An 18111-nucleotide genomic window follows, 5' to 3' on the forward strand; every position below is an offset into this window, starting at 1 on the left:
CACCCCACTTTTTTTTTCCTTTTTTTTTTTTTTGCAGTACCAGGGATTGAACCCAGGAATGCTTAACCACCGAGCCACATCTTCAGCCCTTTTTTATATTTTATTTAAGATAAGGCCTCACTAAGTTGCTTAGGGCCTTGCTAAGTTACTGAGGCTGGCTTTGAACTCTTGATCCTCCTGCCTTGGCCTCCTGAGCCGCTGGGATTACAAACATGTGCCACAGTACCTGGCTTAAAGTCCTATTTTCTTTTTTTGGTGGGGGGTGGTGGAGAGTACCAGGGATTGAACTCAGGACCACTCAACCACTGAGCCACATCCCTAGCCTTATTTTATATTTTATGTAGAGACAGAGTCTCACTGATTTGCCTAGTGCCTCGCTTTTGCTGAGGCTGGCTTTGAATTCATGATCCTCCCATCTTGGCCTCCTGTGCCACTGGGATAAAATCCCTTTTTTAAAAAAACAAAAACAGTATAGGTGAATTCCCATCATAAGCATGTTCACACATCCTATGGTTGATATTTCTAGATTTATTGGGGGATTATCGTGGATAGAATTTCTTTTTTTCTCTGATCTTATGTAATTTTGTTACAATGACAAACTCTCATCAATCTCTTACAGTATTTCCTAAATTTATCTCACTTCAATTTTTGTTTGTTTTGTTTGCAAAGCTGAAGACTAAGCTCGGGTCATTACACATACTAGGCAAAATGCTCTGCCACTGAATTACACATCTAGCCTCAAAATATATTTTTTTAAAAACATGAATCTTAATGCTGAGGTTGTGGCTCAGTAGTAGAGTGCTTGCCTATCATGCTTGAGGCACTGGGTTCAATCCCCAGAACCACATAAAAATAAATATTTTATCTTTGAATGAGGATTTATACTTTTCTTTACTGTCATACAAACTTCTAAGACTATTCCTGAGTTATCTAGTAAGTAATTTTTATTAGTACCATTAATGAAGAGGCTTTATATAATTTTATCTGTATGCTTCTTTTTTTGCTGCTTTTCTTTAGGATGCTTTATTTAAATGACCCCTTAATTATGGTGGTTAATTAACTTTTTGAATTTCTTGAAAATGCAATCATATTAATCGCAAATAATAATACTTCCTTCTTATATTTTTTTCCACTCAGTATCTCGTTGTATTGCTCTGACTATAAAATTTAAAATGTGGTGAAGTGATATCTTTGGATTTTGTTCTTGAGCTTACTGTATCTATCCAGTAGCCAGCATGAAGTATATTTAGACTGATGATTTGAATTAGAGTAGCTTAATCATGTTATTAAAGTACTTGTTTATTTAGTGTTTTTATCAAAAGCAGATGTTAAGTATTTTATTTTGGGAACATATTGGAATAATTTTTCTTTCTTTCTTTCTTTCTTTCTTTTTTTTTGGTATTGGGGACAGGACCCAGGGCATTTTACCATTAAGCCACATTGCCAGCTCTTTTTTATTTTTAAACAGGGTCTAAGTTGTTTAAAGCTTCAATAATTTGCTGAGGCTTAATTTAAACTTGCAATCCTCCTGCTTCAGCCTCCCAAACTGCAGGGATAACAGGCATGTACCACCCTACCTGACTGGAATTTTTCTTATTTTTAAACTTTAACCTTTAGATTTTCTAACTTTAACCTTTCCTAAAAATCTTTATATAACTTTTATTTTATTTGAGTAGATTTTCTCGTTAAAATTCATTTATTGTTATGTTTTAAAAATGCTGTCTTTTAGGCCGGGCATGGTGGCACATACCTGTAATCCCAGAGGCTCAAGAGGCTGAGGCAGGAGGATCATGAGTTCAAAGCCACTCAGTGAGACCCTGTCTCTAAATATAATACAAAAAAGGGCTGGAGATGTGGCTCAGTGGTCAAGTGCCCCTGAGTTCAATTCCTGGTACCAGACCCCCCCAAAAAATGTTGTCTTTTATCAGGCTTTAGAATTAGGATGCTTGTTTCATTGACTGAATTAATTAGCTAGATTTCCTTCCTCGCCTGTGTTCTCTAACAGCTGGTTATAAATGTGAGATTTCCTGATACTTTCAAGTATCAGCTTGAATTTTTCTTCATAAGAAAATCTTCTGAAACTTTGATGAGGGACATGGAATGACTCTTGGATTCCTTAGTGGACTGCTCAGATTGTATATTTTCGTGATACTGGAGATTGAATCCAGGGGCACTCTATCACTGAGCCACATTTCAGACCCATTTTAAGTTTCTGAGGTTGGCCTCTTTCTGAGGCTGATCCTCCTACTTTGCCTCCAGAGTCATTGTTATAACAGGCATATGCCACCACTCCCAGCCTTCCTGTCTTTTGTCTTTAATTCTGTTTCCCTAGAGAACTATAAATTCACTAGATGTTTATAATACTTTATTGTTCATTTTAATATTACATTTTTAGCTCCTCAATAATTATTAAGATGCTTTCTTGGTTAAATTTTCCAGAATTCACCAATTTGCTGCAATTTTCTTCTTCAAAGCATTAGTTCTTGGATTTATTTGTTAATACTATTGTCTTTCAGTTTCCTCCTTCTTTTTTTTTTTTTTTTTGGTGGTGCTGGGGATTGAACCCAGGCCTTTGGGCATGCAAGGCAAGCACTCTACCAACTGAGCTATATCCCCAGCCCTCAGTTCCCTTCTTTTGCAAGGAGTGGAGGTAGAGGTGGAGCTAGGGGAGTTGGACAATAGGCCTCGTGCTTGCCAGGCAAACCCTCAACCACTGAGCAGCTTTCTCAAGCCCCTTATGGTTTTATCTTTAACATTTTTTTTACCTTATTTCCCATAGACCAAATTCATCAGGTCAAATGACCAAAGTTGAATGCTTGTACCTTATTTTTCTTTAACAAAAGCATTTTAAAGTTACAAAGCTAGGAAGGAAGTCTTATGCAGAATGTTTTAATTATGTGTCTTCAGTTATTGTTATTGATTTGTTGGGGGTTGGGGGATGTTGTTGTTGTTGTTTTGGTACTGGAGATTGAACCCAGGGGTGCTTTATCACTAAGCTACATCCCCAACACATTTAATTTTTTTATTTTGCCAAGTTAGTGAGGCTGGCCTTGAACTTGTGATTCTCCTGTCTCCAGCTCTAAGATTACAGGTGTAGGTCACTGCACCTGGTTTGGTTTGCATATTAAAGATAAAACTCAATGCTGTAAGAAAGGAAATAAGAAGTATGCTTCAGGGATGGGGGTGGTATTGAGGCCATTTGTAAAATGGGTTTGTTCTGGAGATGAAATGAGTTAATGCATGAAAACTTCTAGAACAATTACCAGCACTTAGTAAAATACACTTGGGAATTCAGTTCCCATTTTTCATGAGCCTCTTCATCTGTGTGTTCAAAATTGAACCCATTAGAGCTGGGGTTGTGGCTCAGTGATAGAGCGCTTGCCTAGCCTGTGGGAGGCACTGGGCTCAACCCTGAGGTCCTAAGCCATGCTCTTCCACCAGACTCTCTCCTCTGGCCAGCCACAGCACACTGCTCACTGGTCCCTAGGTACCTTTCTTTCAATGCATGCACCTCTTCCACCTTCAGACTCTGTGCTAAATTCCGCCATTACAGAGACAAATCCCTGCCTTCTACTTCTAAAACGCTGCCCACTTCCAGCTCTCACAGCCCACCGGCCCACGTGGTGAGCCACTCCCCCCTTTTTGTGCAGCTTGGCACAGGCAAAGGTTTCCTTTGCTGCTTTTCCCTGAGACTCCCAGCTCCTCGTTGCCTCACGAACCACATCTCTGTGATGGCATCAACTGCTTGGTGCATTAGGTCTTCAAACCATATCAGAGGAAGGCCGGAAGGAAGAGAGGACAGAGCAAAAGCAACTTAGCTGCTGCTGTGGCAGGGTAAGGACAGATGCCTGCATCAACAAATGGGCTTCTTCCGGTCCCTGGAGGGCTTTCCCCACTGCATGGCAGCCAGTGACATTGTTGACTTCTTCCTGGCCCACACCAAGTGGCTGATTCCAGTAAGGAAATTGGGGCACAGCGGGATCCTTTTTTTTATTCATTATTGCTGGGTTTTTTTGTTTGTTTGTTTGTTTGTTTGTTTTAAGAAACAATACCTTTATTTTATTTATTTATTTTTATGTAGTGCTGAGGATCCAACCCGGGGCCTCAGGACCTCGCATGCGCTAGACAAGTGCTCTACTGCCCAGCCCCTCATTATTGCTGTTTTTTATAATAGAGGGACCACTCAGGAAATTCTCTCCCTCTTTCTCTTCCAAAGGGTGGAGAACCATTGATGTCTGTTGTGACAAAGCAACACCAAGAGCCAGCTTCATGCTCTGGAGGGAACACTTCACTTCCTCTGGAGAGTTTTCCAGAACTCTACGTGACCAAAGAAACCTCTCTAGTAACAAACTATAGAAATGATCCCTGTATAATCAGCTGGGTCACTTTATCAGCCACTGCTTGGGGCTTCCTCTATTTCCAGAGCACATTCATGAATCACTTATCTTGATAAAGAAGTTTACTGGTCTGGTGACTGACCTTCCCTATAATACTCTCCACTTTAGTCATTCTCCAATTTCTTGGGAACAGGGGAGGATGTTTCCCTCTAGTCTCTGTTGAGATCGTCCCTTGTCCACCCTCAAGGTAAAACAGTCTGCCAAGAGTTGGGAGCACATCTTGCCCTTGTTTAGCTTAGGACCCACTCAAATGACTCAAGGACAGACAACGACCCATACTCCCTCCTATGACCTTTATAGGACAATCACAAGTCCCCTTCTCATTTCTCTTCCCTTTGCAGACTATTTCACCGGATGACAAAACCTACCAGTGGGGTCAAGCTCCAATGGGAAATTAGGTCATCAGACTGAATCTAGCCGCAGGACCTGACCAGGAAGCCCTGGACAAAGCATTCCACAGCTTCCAGAACAGACTGCACCATTTTCAGATCAGGTTTAAGCTGACTCTCCTTGTTCAACACCTGAAGCCTCAGTCTCACAGTTAAAGGATTGAAAAACCATAGAAAGGAGCGATAGGTAATGAACCCCAGGAAGTAGCCCAGGCAGTAGAAACAAAACCAAACAAAAGTAATAACATTAAAAAATAAAGGATGTTTCAAGTGGTACTGCGTATAATGACAAAGTGCTAGAGGGAACAACCTGTGGGAAGAACAAATAAAACAGGACAGCGACCAATGGGTGGACTGGAACTTGGCTGTTGGAAGCTGGGACCTGGAGCAGGGGTATGTGGAACTGGAAGTTCCCCTTGTTGGTGAAAGGAGGATTTCAGATCCTGCGAGAACGTCCTTGCCAGATTTAAATGTAAACAGTGAAAGATGAACATTATAAGTGGGATGAGCTGAATTAGGATCACAGCCTTAGCCACCCAGGGGAGAATATAGGAAGAAGGCAGCTGGGGAGCCAAAAAGTAATCCCTCAGGATCAAGTTGGCAGAAGGCAGAGCCATAGGACACTTAGCAAGTCCCCAGTTCAGCCCAAGTCCCATAACGTAGGGCTTAGGTCCACTTCCTCCTCCCTGTTGACTACATTCTGTCATCTTCATGGTGACTACTGAATTGAGGCTAGAAGACAGGTTGATCTCATTCACCAAGGATGGTTCTGGGATCCCCAATAGAAGTACACATACCTGGGTGTTATGTCTGAACTTCATTTCCTGAATAATAAACCTACAGCAGAAACTGGGAGTTTGAAATCCTGTCTCACATAACACCAATGAAGCTTTCTCTTGCAGAGACACTGGCTAGATGAACTGTTACAGGTATAAGTTCTAGAATCTAAGTATGTGACTTTGGTAACATAATCTCTCTAACCATCAACTCCTGTCTACAAAAAGGGGATAGTTGTGTGGGACTGATAATTTTATGGCACTGTAAGTGCCTGGCATGTGTGAGGCCTGGGTTTGGTCCCCAGCACCACAGGGAGAAAATATTTAAGACTGTTGAGGATTAAATAAATAACCCATCCTGAAAGCTCTTACACATGAGTGTGGGGCACAAATATTTGTCTTGATCAGTACTGGCTGCCATCAGGGAAGCAATGCAAGGTTCCATTCTCAAATTTAAGACATCATAATTATTTTCGTTTGGAGGCGGGGTACCAGGGTTTGAACTCTGGGGCACTCAGCCATTGAACCACATCCGCAGTCCTATTTTGTATTTTATTTAGAGACAGGGTCTCACTGAGTTGCTTAGCACCTCGTTGTTGCTGAGGCTGGCTTTGACCTGCGATCCTCCTGTCTCAGCCTCCTGAACCACTGGGATTACAGGTGTGCACCACTGTGCCTGGCCCATCTTAAATTATTCCTTAAACAAGGCAGGAAATAAGTGTTCATCACCTACACAAAGAGATCAAGAGATGTAAATCAGTCAGATGCCTCTGGGCACACCTGTAATCCCAGTGACTCTGGAAGCTGAGGCAGGAGGATCATGAGTTCAAAGCCAGCCTCAGCAACTTAGTGAGGTCCCATCTCAAAATAAAATATAGAAAAGGGGGAGAAGGGATATGGCTCGGTGGTAAAGTGCCCTTGGGTTAAATCCCCAGTACAAACAACAACAAAAAAGAGGTGGAAGTCTATGACCCAGCTATAGCATTTCTTGGTATTTACCCTGAAGAATTAAAGTTATCCTGCTACAGTGACCCATGCATACCCATGCTTACAGCAGCACAATCCACAATAGCCAAATGATGGAACTGGCCTAAGCGACCATCAATGGAAAATGTGTTATATATACACAATGGAGTTTTATTCAGCCATTAAAAAAAAAAATGAAATTATGGCATTTGCAGGAAAATGGAACAAAATAAGTCCAACTCAGAGGGTTAAGGGTGGTATGCTTTCTCTCATTTGTGGAAGCTGGAGAGGAAAATGAAAAAACAAAGGTGGAGGTAAATTTAAAAATAAAAAGGGAGATCAGTAGAGGAGAGGGACTAAGGGTTGGGAGATAGGGAGGGAGGAGGAAGTGCAGAGGGAGTGACTTTGGTCAAGTTCTATAGCTATATTGTGTGCATGTAACAAACCCCATCAATATGTACACCTATAATGCACCCATAAAAATGTGGAGAAAAAAAATGTAAGTCATTTGCAACTCCAAGTCTAATCCATGATCTTAATACATGCACATTCACATTCAAACTTCTCAAACAAGCTCAGTGGCAAAGCACATGCTTACCACACAAGGTCATGGGTTTGATCCCCAGGACCAGAGGATAATCTTTTTAAAAAACAAAACTAGGTTAAGGAGCAGGGGAAAAAAGAAGAAACAAGAAAAAGACAAACTGTATATTGCCATTGCAGCAAATATTTTCCACTGTTCCCTGTGGAAAGATTTTCACAGGTCTGCCTAATATCCAGGGCTGCCACAAAAACCTCCAATAGATAACCTGGAACGTCTCTTTAAGCATGCCATTGCCTAGCATTATCTGGTCATTTATTAAAAGACAGATGTCCTATAAAGACTGAATGGGGGGGGGGGCCTGGGGATGTGGCTCAAGCGGTAGCGCGCTCGCCTGGCATGCGTGCGGCCGGGTTCGATCCTCAGCACCACATACAAAGATGTTGTGTCTGCCGAAACCTAAAAAATTCTCTTATTAAAAAAAAAAAAAAGACTGAATCGGGTGAGCCAAGTGGGAATCTAGGTTATCACACGATGCTCTTTTTTCACCAACCTGACCTTCAAAGAGTTGGCATGATCAGAATACATCATTCCCTTTCCTGGATTATAAGGAAAACAAGATCGTTTGCACAGTTCTTATTAGTGGGCACAGTTCTTATTAGTGGAAGTCCAGATAGTGGTCTCTTCACTTCCAGAGAGGTGACTGATCTGCACAGCAGCTTTACAACATCTTTTCCTCGTGGAGTCCTTATTTTGAACATCTGACCTTCCAATATGCAGAGCAAGATTAAAGCCAGGGAACCATTTACAACCCACTCGCTCCTTGCTGGACACAGTAGTGCACATCCATAACTCCAGTGACTCAGGAGGCTGAAAAAGGAGGATCACAAGTCCACACCAGCCTCAACAATTGAGAGATGGTTTCAAAAACTTAAAAAGGATCGAAGAAAGGCTGGTCTTGGTGGTGCACGCCAGTAATCCCAGTGGCTCAGGAGGCTGAGACAGGAAGATCAAGTTCAAAGCCAGCCTTAGTGATTCAGCAAGGCCCTAATCAACTCAGTGAGACCCTGTCTCTAAATAAAATTGTGTGAAGCACTAGGTTTGATCCTCAGCACATAAATAAAGTCATTGTGTCCATCCACATCTAAAAATTTTAGCTGGAAGATATAGCTCACTGGAGAGTGCCCCCCCTGTTCAATCCAAAGTACTGCAGAAATAAAAACACTTGTCTCCCTTGTCCTGCAAATGTAAGAAAAAAAACACCTGCCTTTCATCTGGGAACCTCAGACACCTGTGAAGTTGACCCTTGAAGGTCTGAGCATCTCAGATCCCGGACCCAAGAAACCCTCCCTGAGACACAGACACACTTGGCTTTCAATATAAGTTTCCTTTTATTTTGAAATTGAAACAGCGGAATAAATTGGGTTGTGGCTAAAACAACCTTCACGGGGGAAGAAAACTGGAGCGCTTATCCATCAAAAGAACAAACTCCAGAAGTCTGAAGCCAGCTGCCTCCCCCCACCCCCCACAGAGTGAGGAACAGATTATGGGGTGGGAGGAAGGGTACAATCAAATTCAAGGTGGTGATGGCTGGCAGAGTTCCAGTAAAGTACAATTTTCAAAGTCGCCACAATTACAGAATAAGGTAGCACTCATTTACAAAAAAAAAAAAAAGTCACAAGCAGTAGCCCTCCAGCACCTCCCCTGATTTGCATTCATTCAATTTCAGTTTTCTACTTAATGTCTCAGGACTGTATACCAATCCACTGTCTCAGCACAGGGGATGCAATGTTTTCTGATTTGGGGGACCAGGATAAAGATTCTGGAGAAAGGGGAGAACCCAAAGGGTAGTAGAGAATGTTTGTTATGCTAACTCATAATCTAGTGAAATTCATTTCAAATATCATTAGGTAGCAGTAGCTTACATAAAATTAGAGAAATGTTACAAGTAGTACCCAAGCCCTGGTAAGGGAAAATAATGAGACAAGACTTGAGTACCCCAACACATGGGCTTTTGATTGGGGGCGGGGGGTAAAGTCAATTGGCCGGGGAGGGTAGTAAGAACACAGGTAAGTGTCATTGGCAGGAACAGATGAGGGATGCAGCAAGCCCAGGGGTAGGCTGGAAAGCTGTACCTGTGAATCAGCTAAATCAGTGAAGAAGATTGCCAAAGAGTGAAATTTATGAGGGAAAAAAGGAGAAAAAAAAGCTTGGGAAGTTAAAACAATCCAGAAGTCACTGGAAAATGTCCCCTCTTAAAATTTTTTTTTAATTTTTAATTTTTTGGAAAGTATTTTTAAGGTAATATTTTTTTTTTCCTTTGGAAAAAGAAATCTTTTCCCCCCCCTAACCTAAGCAAGTGGAGTTGCCACTACCTACTTTCTCTATTGTTTTGCTAAGAGGTAGATAAAACAAAAGTGAAACGGGGCTTCTATGAGGAGGTCCATTAGAGGGTGGGGAGGGGCTGGGTCGCCCAGAGGAGCTCCCAGACTACGAAACGGGAGTCCAGTGGACCAGGCCTTCAGACTCTCCCGGGGGTGAGGGGTCCTGCTCCACCTCAACTCCTTCCAGAGCCAAGTATCCCCTTGAAGATGGAGAAGGGGGGTCCACGGAGGTGGGAAAGTCTCAAAGAAACCCTGTGGAAGGGGTCTCAGCTCTGGCTTCCCCAGGCGTCGTGACTGACAGGTTGCCAGGCCAAGCCTGAGCTCACCTCCAGCCAGCCCCCTGTGGAGGAGTCCCTCACCATCTGGTCCAACAAAGCGAATGCAGGTGAGAGGAACAAGCTGGAGGAAAGGGGTGAAGCACCAGCAAGGAAGGCAGAAAGCGGGGACCTAATGGCCAGCCCTGCCAACCCGACCAATGAGTGGGGATGCTGGCAGGCCTGCCTGACCCCCAAGACCAACTTTGTGGCACAAGCCTCAACTCACTTGGGCTGGGACTCATACCCTCATGCACGAGTCCCTGCCCTTAGTTCCAATCTTACTGTAAAGGATTGAGGTAGTTAATCCATTTATACTCGTAGCATTCATCACCTGTGATCACTCAGAACACGCTCACGAAGAGCTTCCTGCTATTTCACTTAAGGAAAAAAAAAATTCTTTCTTTTGTCTTGTCAGTCCGGATTCAACCATACTAAGACACCAGTACTGGTGCCATCACACTGTGACCCAAGGAGGTCCACAGGGCGAGATTCAGGGCTGGGGCTGTTGCCCACCCCTCAACCCATCTCAGGCCATGAGGCCTTTTCTCTGCCCTGTACCCCCACTGAGTCAGTGTCCAAAGGAAAGAAACGGAAGTTTCAGCTGGTGTTAACTCTACGTCTGAATATAAGGAACATTCTGCATCTAAACCATCAAGTATTTGGAAGAGAAATGGCTTTTTACGTCCCCTGGCATCAGTGAGGATTTTTTTTTTCTTTTCTTTTCTTCAATCTTCCTGCAATCATGTGTCAGGCTGTGAGGTTTTTCCTTCTATTAGTTTTCAACAGGCAAAACAGTCGCATGGTTTGAATGGCAGAGCCAGGAGGATCTCCCCGCGAACACTTCAGGGGAAAGAAAGGGGGAGACCCCGCCCCGAGAGGTGGCAGGAAGGGTGGCCTAGAGGTGCTGGCTTCCTCAGCTCCCTCTGGGCTCGGTGAGGTAGTTTGTAGCACTGCTGGTTCCCAGATTGGCAGGTTATTTTATGTCTGGGGTGGGAGGAGGGGAAGGCACCCTGGAGAGCTAACTGAGGCCCCTCCTCACTGCCAGTCTGCCAGGCCTGACGGGAACTCCACGGTGCTATCTCTGCAGTGGGGACAGGGGACGAGAGCAGTCCCACAAACAGGAGCCCTAAACATCCCTTTTCCCCAAAGTGCAACCAGGAGCCAAAGAACCCCCTTTCTCAGCTCCCTACCCCTTGGCAAGCACCACTCCCAAGTCCCCTCAGAAGGGAGGGGACTCTGTCTTTAGCTCACACAGTTTCCAGGCCCCTCCCCCTCAGACAGCACGGGGAGATGTCGAAAGATGGCTACTGCTTTGATTCAGAAATGGCCTCTCTCAGCCTGTCTGTCTGTCTTTGGCACAGAGGAAAATGGACATAGAACCAACTGGAGCCCCCACGCTCCAGCGTCCTCTGGGTTTCACCTGTGTGGTCTTTTCTGCCAACAGCGAGGCATAAATAAGAGAATGGCTCAACTTCCCCCCAGAAGCGTAGAGCTCAGGAAAAAAGGGAAAAAAAGAAAAACATGGAGAAGGACTAGGAGGAGGGGAGCAAATAGTAAACGGGGGCTATAACTCCCTGTCCCAAAGAATGGCTCTCTCCTACCCAGACCCCTCCTAGGAGCCAAGTTCACAACCCAAACTACAAAAGGCAACGGGACCCTAGAGGGGATTAAAGCCATCAGCATGTAACTGGCAGATGCAGCTTCAAAGTTAAGTCAGTGAATCAAACCATTTTGGTTTTCTATGTTTTTCAAAGAATTTAAAAAATATATCCTAAAGAGATGGTCCTTTCATAAAAATATACATGTTGTGCACACACAAGTTAGAGCACAGAAGCGTCTTTTTAAAAAGTCGCTTTTTCTCAAAACCATCCAGATATCCTGAGTGCTTCTCAGGATAGCTTGTTGTCTTCCCAAGGATTGGGGGAAAGGAGGTGCCCTAAGACCTGATCTTCAGGTCACAGAAGGGCACGCCAAGATGCTGCCTCCAGCGAAACCTCAACCCCCTAGCCAAATTCCTTTTGCTTTCTGGTAGCCTAACTTCCACAATTTTCCTGCTGGGCAAACATCAGCGATGAGTGGAGGCTTGCCTAATCCAAGTAAGTTTTCTGGTCCCCTGCCACACTTCCTGGTCTCTTCTGGGAGCTCAACCAGCCAAGCCAAAGGAAAAGGACTCGAACTTCCAAGGTATGAAGGGAGCAGGCCCCCCCAAGGAACTGAACACTGCAACAATCACATTTCAGGTACTGTGGGATTTTTTCTTTTTCCTGATGATCATTTGAACCAGATATCAAAGCATGCTTGCTGCTAGAAATCAGCTTTAAATCACTAAATGGCCGAAGTCTGAATCTTATCTGCTTCATTTGGGGACAAAGAATACAGAGCCAGAGATGGAAAGCTGGGAGACCCTTTTTGTGGTTGGGACAGGTGGGAGGCTTAATTCTGTAATCCTGATCTCATCCCTAAATGCTTTCTTGCTTCTCTTCTTTGGGCCTAGAGTTCTGGGGGCTATGAAAGGATTTCATGTTGACAAAGTGATCAGACCTTAGCAAGGCAGAAAATTGTTCCAATCACCTGTGTCCATTTCCCCTGTCTCTCTTGGCTACCCACCACCCTAAATCAAGTATTCCCTAAGTATATGGGTCCACTTTTTGAATCAATCAGATCAATCTAAAGATAGGGAGTGGGGGTGGGACAGCCATCTGAGGATCATTTTGCCCCTTGGTCTATGAACATACTCTAAGAAGAATAGCAAGTTGGGATGGAAATGAATCAACAATTAACAAAAAAAAAAAAATTTAAAAAAAAATTGTATATGACAAACCAGGTGGACCTCTCTGAGGGTGAGAGGGTGGCCTTGTCTTTCTCCCATGAACGGAATCTTGGCTCCCATATTTTTAGACAGAGAAATATAGATTTTTTTAAAAGGGTTTTTTTTTTTTCGTTTTTTTAATCTTTTTCTTTTTTTTTCTTTTTTTTTTTAAGTTATTTTTCTCTCCTCGATAAAACGGAGGCAATATTTTAAAATATCACAACAGTACCACAGGTGGGAAAACCGGCTGGGAGGCCGTCTAACCGAAGGCAGGAAGAGAGGAGCCCAAAGGCTTGCAGGTAGGTGGACACTGCTGTTTTGCCCCAAGGGACCCAGGGCTCTGCGAGGCCTTTGAATCCTGTCAGGCAGGATATTTCAGCAGGGGATCCCAAGTCAGAGATCAGAGCTGGGCAAGGCTCTGGACTCTGCTCCTTGGGGCTGTCCAACCAGGGCCCTTCCGTCTCCACTCCCAGCCTCCTACCAAGGGTCCAGTCCCTGCCGCCTTTCCCACAGGGCCTGTTCTCCATAGGGAGTTGCTAAAGGTTACTGGCTCATGTTGTAAGAAATTATGAAACATAACTTTCTCATTTTTCTCTTTCATTAAAAAAATAAAATATTCAAGACTATCAGCTTCTCTTTTGCTTTGCTTTTCTTTTTTATATAAAATATCAGCAAGCCGCAAAGAAAAAAAATCAAAAAAATAATTAAAAAATGGGGTTCAGGGGAACAAAAAGGAAAATAATTGCTGAGGTAACTTCATACCTTGAGGTAGTTTACTTCGCACACGGCATTGCCTGACTCCACCCACGCGTCATGGTTGTCCTGTTGTCACTGTTGTTGCAATGTCGGAAGGAGGGAAACTCCGTGCACGGAATTCTCCACATGCAGAGAGGCCTTCCTTCCTTCCCAGCACACTTGATAGTATTGTCCAGGGTAGCTAAAGTGCATCACCTGGCTAATCTGAACTGACAATCAATATAGTATTACGAGGGGAGGCCTAACCTCATTCAACTGATGGCTGCTGTTCTCCAAAAGGGCTAAACTTCCAACGGGATCTTTTTGAGCCTGGTAAATTAATAAATTATGCTTATTTATCCCTTTTGTAAATTATGCTGCTGGTATTCTGAATTTTGTTTTTAGGCACACCTTTCATCATAATAATTCATGGAGTCAGAAGCCGTCAGTTAAATACTCCTCTAGAATAAAACAGAAGCAAATAATCTCCAATTTCCTGATTTTACCAGATGATGGACTTTAGCTTTTATCGGGAGCTCAAGGTTGGGTTCCAAGTCCCACCACCATCACTAAGGAAAGAGTGCTGTGGTGGGCAGTGTCCCACAACCCTTGCCTCTGGGAACCAGCCCTTATGGGAGCACATAGGCTGGGGTGAGGGCACCTTTGGGCCACTCAAGTCCTCCATGAAACTGAGACTTTATCAAGGGGAGTTCATGTCCCCTTCCCAGTGCTCATATCCAATCATTAAAATAGACTTTAAAAAAATATATAAAAATCCGCCTGAGAGTGATGGGAATCAGGGTCAGTGGTAAGGCGCTACCCTGCTGAGTGTTCAGTGCCACCCATGTGCACCTGGACATGATGGGGGACCCATAGGGTTTGGAGGATGTAAATGTGGGGGAGGCCCAACAGCCTGAGGGGGAATTTCAATTGTGCCAAATTTTTAAGATGGTGATCTGGAATAGACCAGTCACAAGAGAATTTTTCTCTTTTTTTTCCTTTCATTATGGTACCGGGGATGGAACTACACAGGCTAGGCAACTGCTCTACCATTGAGCTGCATCCCCAGCCCAAGGGTACTTCCTTTTAAACGTGGATTACTATGTTTTTAATAATCTCTTTCCCTGCCCCTACCCCTTCTTTAATTCTTTGCTGTTCCCTATTGGTTGGTTAGGGAGGGTTTGGAATCAAGCTACAGATGAAGATGTGTCTTCTCTACACAGTCAATACAAAGTAATGCATTAGTTCCCATTTTCCTGGTAGTAGTTAAAACAGTGTAACTATAGGAAGAGGTGGTGTAAGGGCATGAGAATGGAAGTATATTTTAATCAATTAACCAAGAAGGGGAAAGAAAGAAAGATTTTTGGGTCAAGAAACAAACCATCCTTTGAGGTTTTTATAAACCTGCAGGAAACTTTATTTCTCTTCCCCACTGGAGACTGAACCATCCTCTTGGTGGGATTTGGAGAACTTCCTTAAACAATCCACGTTTAAAAGCACCCTGAGCTAGAATTTGAATGGTGACACCCCAAGGTGTGGTGGGCCTGGCTGGGCTGGTCAGTCAGGGGTTTGGGACGGAGAGATCAGGATTCCTCACCAGAACATCCTTTTCAAGCAAGTGGGCAAACCTGATCTCCAGCCCAGCCCCGAGGTCCCTGATTCCCACTCATTCTCAGGCCTGCCGGGAGAGTGCACTCCCCAGTTCTGCCCGGCATCCTGAAGCAAACGGGATTGGAAGGCGCTGGTCACTTCCTCCGTGCTTGGGCTTGGTTGCTCTGTCCCTTCTGGTGCTGTTGCTTAACTTGGGCCAGGATGTCTCGGATCTTCCGCTGAGCCATCTGCAGCAAGAACAGGCAAGCGAGTGGGATGAGGATCAATAAGGGGAGAAGTTCCAGGACTTATTAGAATATGTAGAAGAAGACTGAGGATCTAGGTAACCTTAAGTTTCTCTGCCTCCAAGTGAGCCTCCTCTGGGCAAAACAGAAAGTAAGCGGGGACAGAGAGGGTGAGCACAGAAGGGAGCAGAGACACAGCAGAAATCTATTAATCGGAATTTAGAACTTGACAAAGTTAACACTTTGTCGTGATATTGAACCTAGAAATGGAACAACTTGAGCTTCGACCCAGAAGTACATTCCTGGTGTCCAGAGTCATAAATTAGCAGACACCATCACAAATCCAATAGTCATATAATGCCAGAGGGAGCGGACATAGTGCCCAGCTGTGGCTTAATAAAAAAAAAAAAGTCAAATAAATACACTCCATTGTGAACTGGACTGGACTGAAATACCAAAGGATTTCCCCTACCTTTAGTGTATCCTACTTATAAGTTTCCTCCTTTAGAATAAAGTTTTGCAAGAGAAATCTACTGCAAGATGGAATTCATGTCTACAAATGTATCAGAATGTTTCCTTTCCATAAATTGAGTGCTTGGTTTCTTGGTTAAGAGAAAGTAGCTCTACATTGGGGAAAAAAATGTGGAATTCACTAGTAAATTCAGATTCAGATTCAGAGTTCAGATTCCATCAGGCTTGGCCTGATGTTTTAAGTATTTCATTTAATCCTCAAGCAGATCAACTGAAACTGCTGTAATATTTAATACACCCTGGTGGTATACATCCTTAGATCTACCCTCATTTCCTTGTTGGTAAAATCAAACTGTTAAAGGGATTAAATCAGTCAATATACAAAAAAACCATGATACAGTGCTGGGTGTGTATCATAAGTACCCACAAATTTTAGCTATTATTCCTGTGGTCCTTACCAATACTTCTCCCAGGATTATAACAGAGTAGGCTGCTAATCCAGGTAACAGAGCAGAGAGGCTATGTGGGGCCTGAACTCGGTTTTCAGTGCTGCACCAACTATGCTCAGAGGTAAGGGGACAGTTTTGCCTTGGATTGTGACAACCTGCTGGAACTGTGTTCAGTGGTCTCAGAGTCCTTACTCTTAGGGCTAACACACAGAGCATTTCAGATTTTTTGAACTACGCTGTCAGTCACCCTTTCCTTGCCTTGTTGAGGCCCCAGTTTGAAGTTTGAAGCTGAGATTGGCCTTGTTTCTAGGCTCTGATGTCAACCCCAGACCAGGGAAGGGCAGGGATGAGGAGCTCCAAGAAAAGGATGGGAGGGTGGAAGATCAGGAACCAGGGAGGAAGGGGTCATGGCCATCATTTCTCTGGTTCCGGCCCCTGCAGCCCTTCGGAGATCGGGGAGCACCGGATGTACCTGGCTGGCATAGAAATGCCCGATGATCTTAACGATAACTTGATCATTTTCATCAGGCGTCTGGTCCCTTGGCACTACCACCTCAGCAGCTGTCAGATTCTGCAACTCATTCACCTGGGGGTGGCCAGAAAAGAGCTCAGGATGCTATCAAGAAAGCATGAGTGGGGAGCTGGGGTGTAGTTCAGAGATAGAGGACTTGCCTAGCATGCACAAGACCCTGGGTTCCATCACCAGCACCATACACACATAAAAGCGTGGGTGGGACTGGAGCAAGACTACCACCAGGGAGTCAGGCATTGAACTTGGGGAAATAGAACTGGAGCAAGAGATAAGAGATATGGGCTGAGGTTGTGGCTCAGCCACAGAGCGCTCGCCTAGTGCGTGAGAGACCCTGGGTTCGATCCTCAGCACCACATAAAAAAAAGGTATTGAGAACTACAACTAAAAAATAAATATTCAAAAAGAGATAAGAGGTACTAACAGGGAGTCAGGCATAGAACTTCAAGCAGAAGGGCAAGTGGGCATCCTGCAATTGAGCAAAACAGGGGAATAGGAGGCCAGAGAGGCCCTGTTGGATTTGGACTCCAAAGCCCAAAGCCTTCAACATGGCCCTAAGGGCTCACCGTTTTGCCGCCTTTGCCAATGACACGGCCAGCGGCCGAGGCTGGCACCCGGATATGTGTCTCCAGCTTTACTTCTTCCTTAGGACCAAAGAAGTTTTCTTCCTTGAGTTTTCCATATATTCTCCCCTGAGCCTGGGGAGAGGAGGTCATTGTTAATCAGCAGGTCATATATCTGTGACTAAAGTGAAGAGTGGTAAACACCGAATTTAACCCCACATTCCACTCCAGTCCGTCCTTTTCCGCTCTTTTGGCAGGTGGTGTGAAAGGCCCCATTCGGAAACCAGTCAAGGTCCCCTCCGCCTAGCTCCAACACTGCAGGTCCTGGAGCATTATTACGAATTGTGAGTAACTGAATAAATAAGTCTAGGAGGATTATAACTCACCAGCTCCAAAGCAGACCTATAAGACCTGGGAGGACTGCATTTATTTGGATGTGGCAAGACTAGCACATCAAGGCCTTTAATGGCAAATCATCAAGTCAAGCAGAGGGCAGCCCTGCCGGGCCCTAGAAAGCTGTCCCAGTTCTCCATCCTCATGTAGGTCAGGTTAAGCTATCTGGCCTTCTGATCACAAGCTCAACAACCTACAGATATGGTGGACACTTGGCATCGAATGCCAAGACCTCAGATTTCATTCTCTATAATTCCTGTATGAACCTGCAGGAACTGGAGGGGGAAGTAGAAGTCGACATGAAAAAGAAGTTCAATTCCACTTTGAAAGCAGCATCCTGCTGGAAAGAGTGAAAGATGTGACAAGAATATGACAGCTATCAGAAGCTGCACCAGGCTTTCTCCTGCACACATCAGGTTCCCAACCTCAATTCCCCCTGTAAATCAGTTTGGAAAAACAATATAAACCCAAACCTTGAATTGGGCCTCTGGGGGTCCGGTGATGATAACCATTCGAACTTTGGAGTCAGGTGTTTCCGGTGGAGCAATCTAAAAAAC

The 18111-nt window shown here is 44.2% G+C and overlaps 1 protein-coding gene and 1 pseudogene across 4 annotated transcripts in view; both read right to left on the reverse strand.

Moving 5' to 3' along the window:
- Nucleotides 1–4178: 4178 nt before the first annotated feature.
- On the reverse strand, nt 4179–4380 carry LOC125613056 (annotated as a pseudogene).
- Nucleotides 4381–14706: 10326 nt separating this feature from the next.
- Nucleotides 14707–18111, reverse strand: part of Igf2bp1 (insulin like growth factor 2 mRNA binding protein 1) — a 38640-nt gene continuing 35235 nt past the window's right edge. For 2 of the 4 annotated variants that reach the window (XM_015495864.2, XM_015495863.2), the window contains 4 exons: nt 18028–18102; nt 17165–17296; nt 16542–16655; nt 14888–15152 (listed from right to left, as the gene is read on the reverse strand). In XM_015495864.2, the coding sequence (XP_015351350.1) occupies nt 15060–15152; nt 16542–16655; nt 17165–17296; nt 18028–18102 (414 nt within the window). In that variant the 3' untranslated portion in view covers nt 14888–15059. Of the gene's footprint in view, nt 15153–16541; nt 16656–17164; nt 17297–18027; nt 18103–18111 lie in introns of all 4 variants that reach the window. The other 2 variants (XM_015495862.1, XM_048787596.1) reach the window with 2 other exon arrangements.

This window comes from Marmota marmota, unplaced genomic scaffold (assembly GCF_001458135.2).
Source record: "Marmota marmota marmota unplaced genomic scaffold, marMar, whole genome shotgun sequence".
Classification (NCBI taxonomy): Eukaryota; Metazoa; Chordata; class Mammalia; order Rodentia; family Sciuridae; genus Marmota; species Marmota marmota.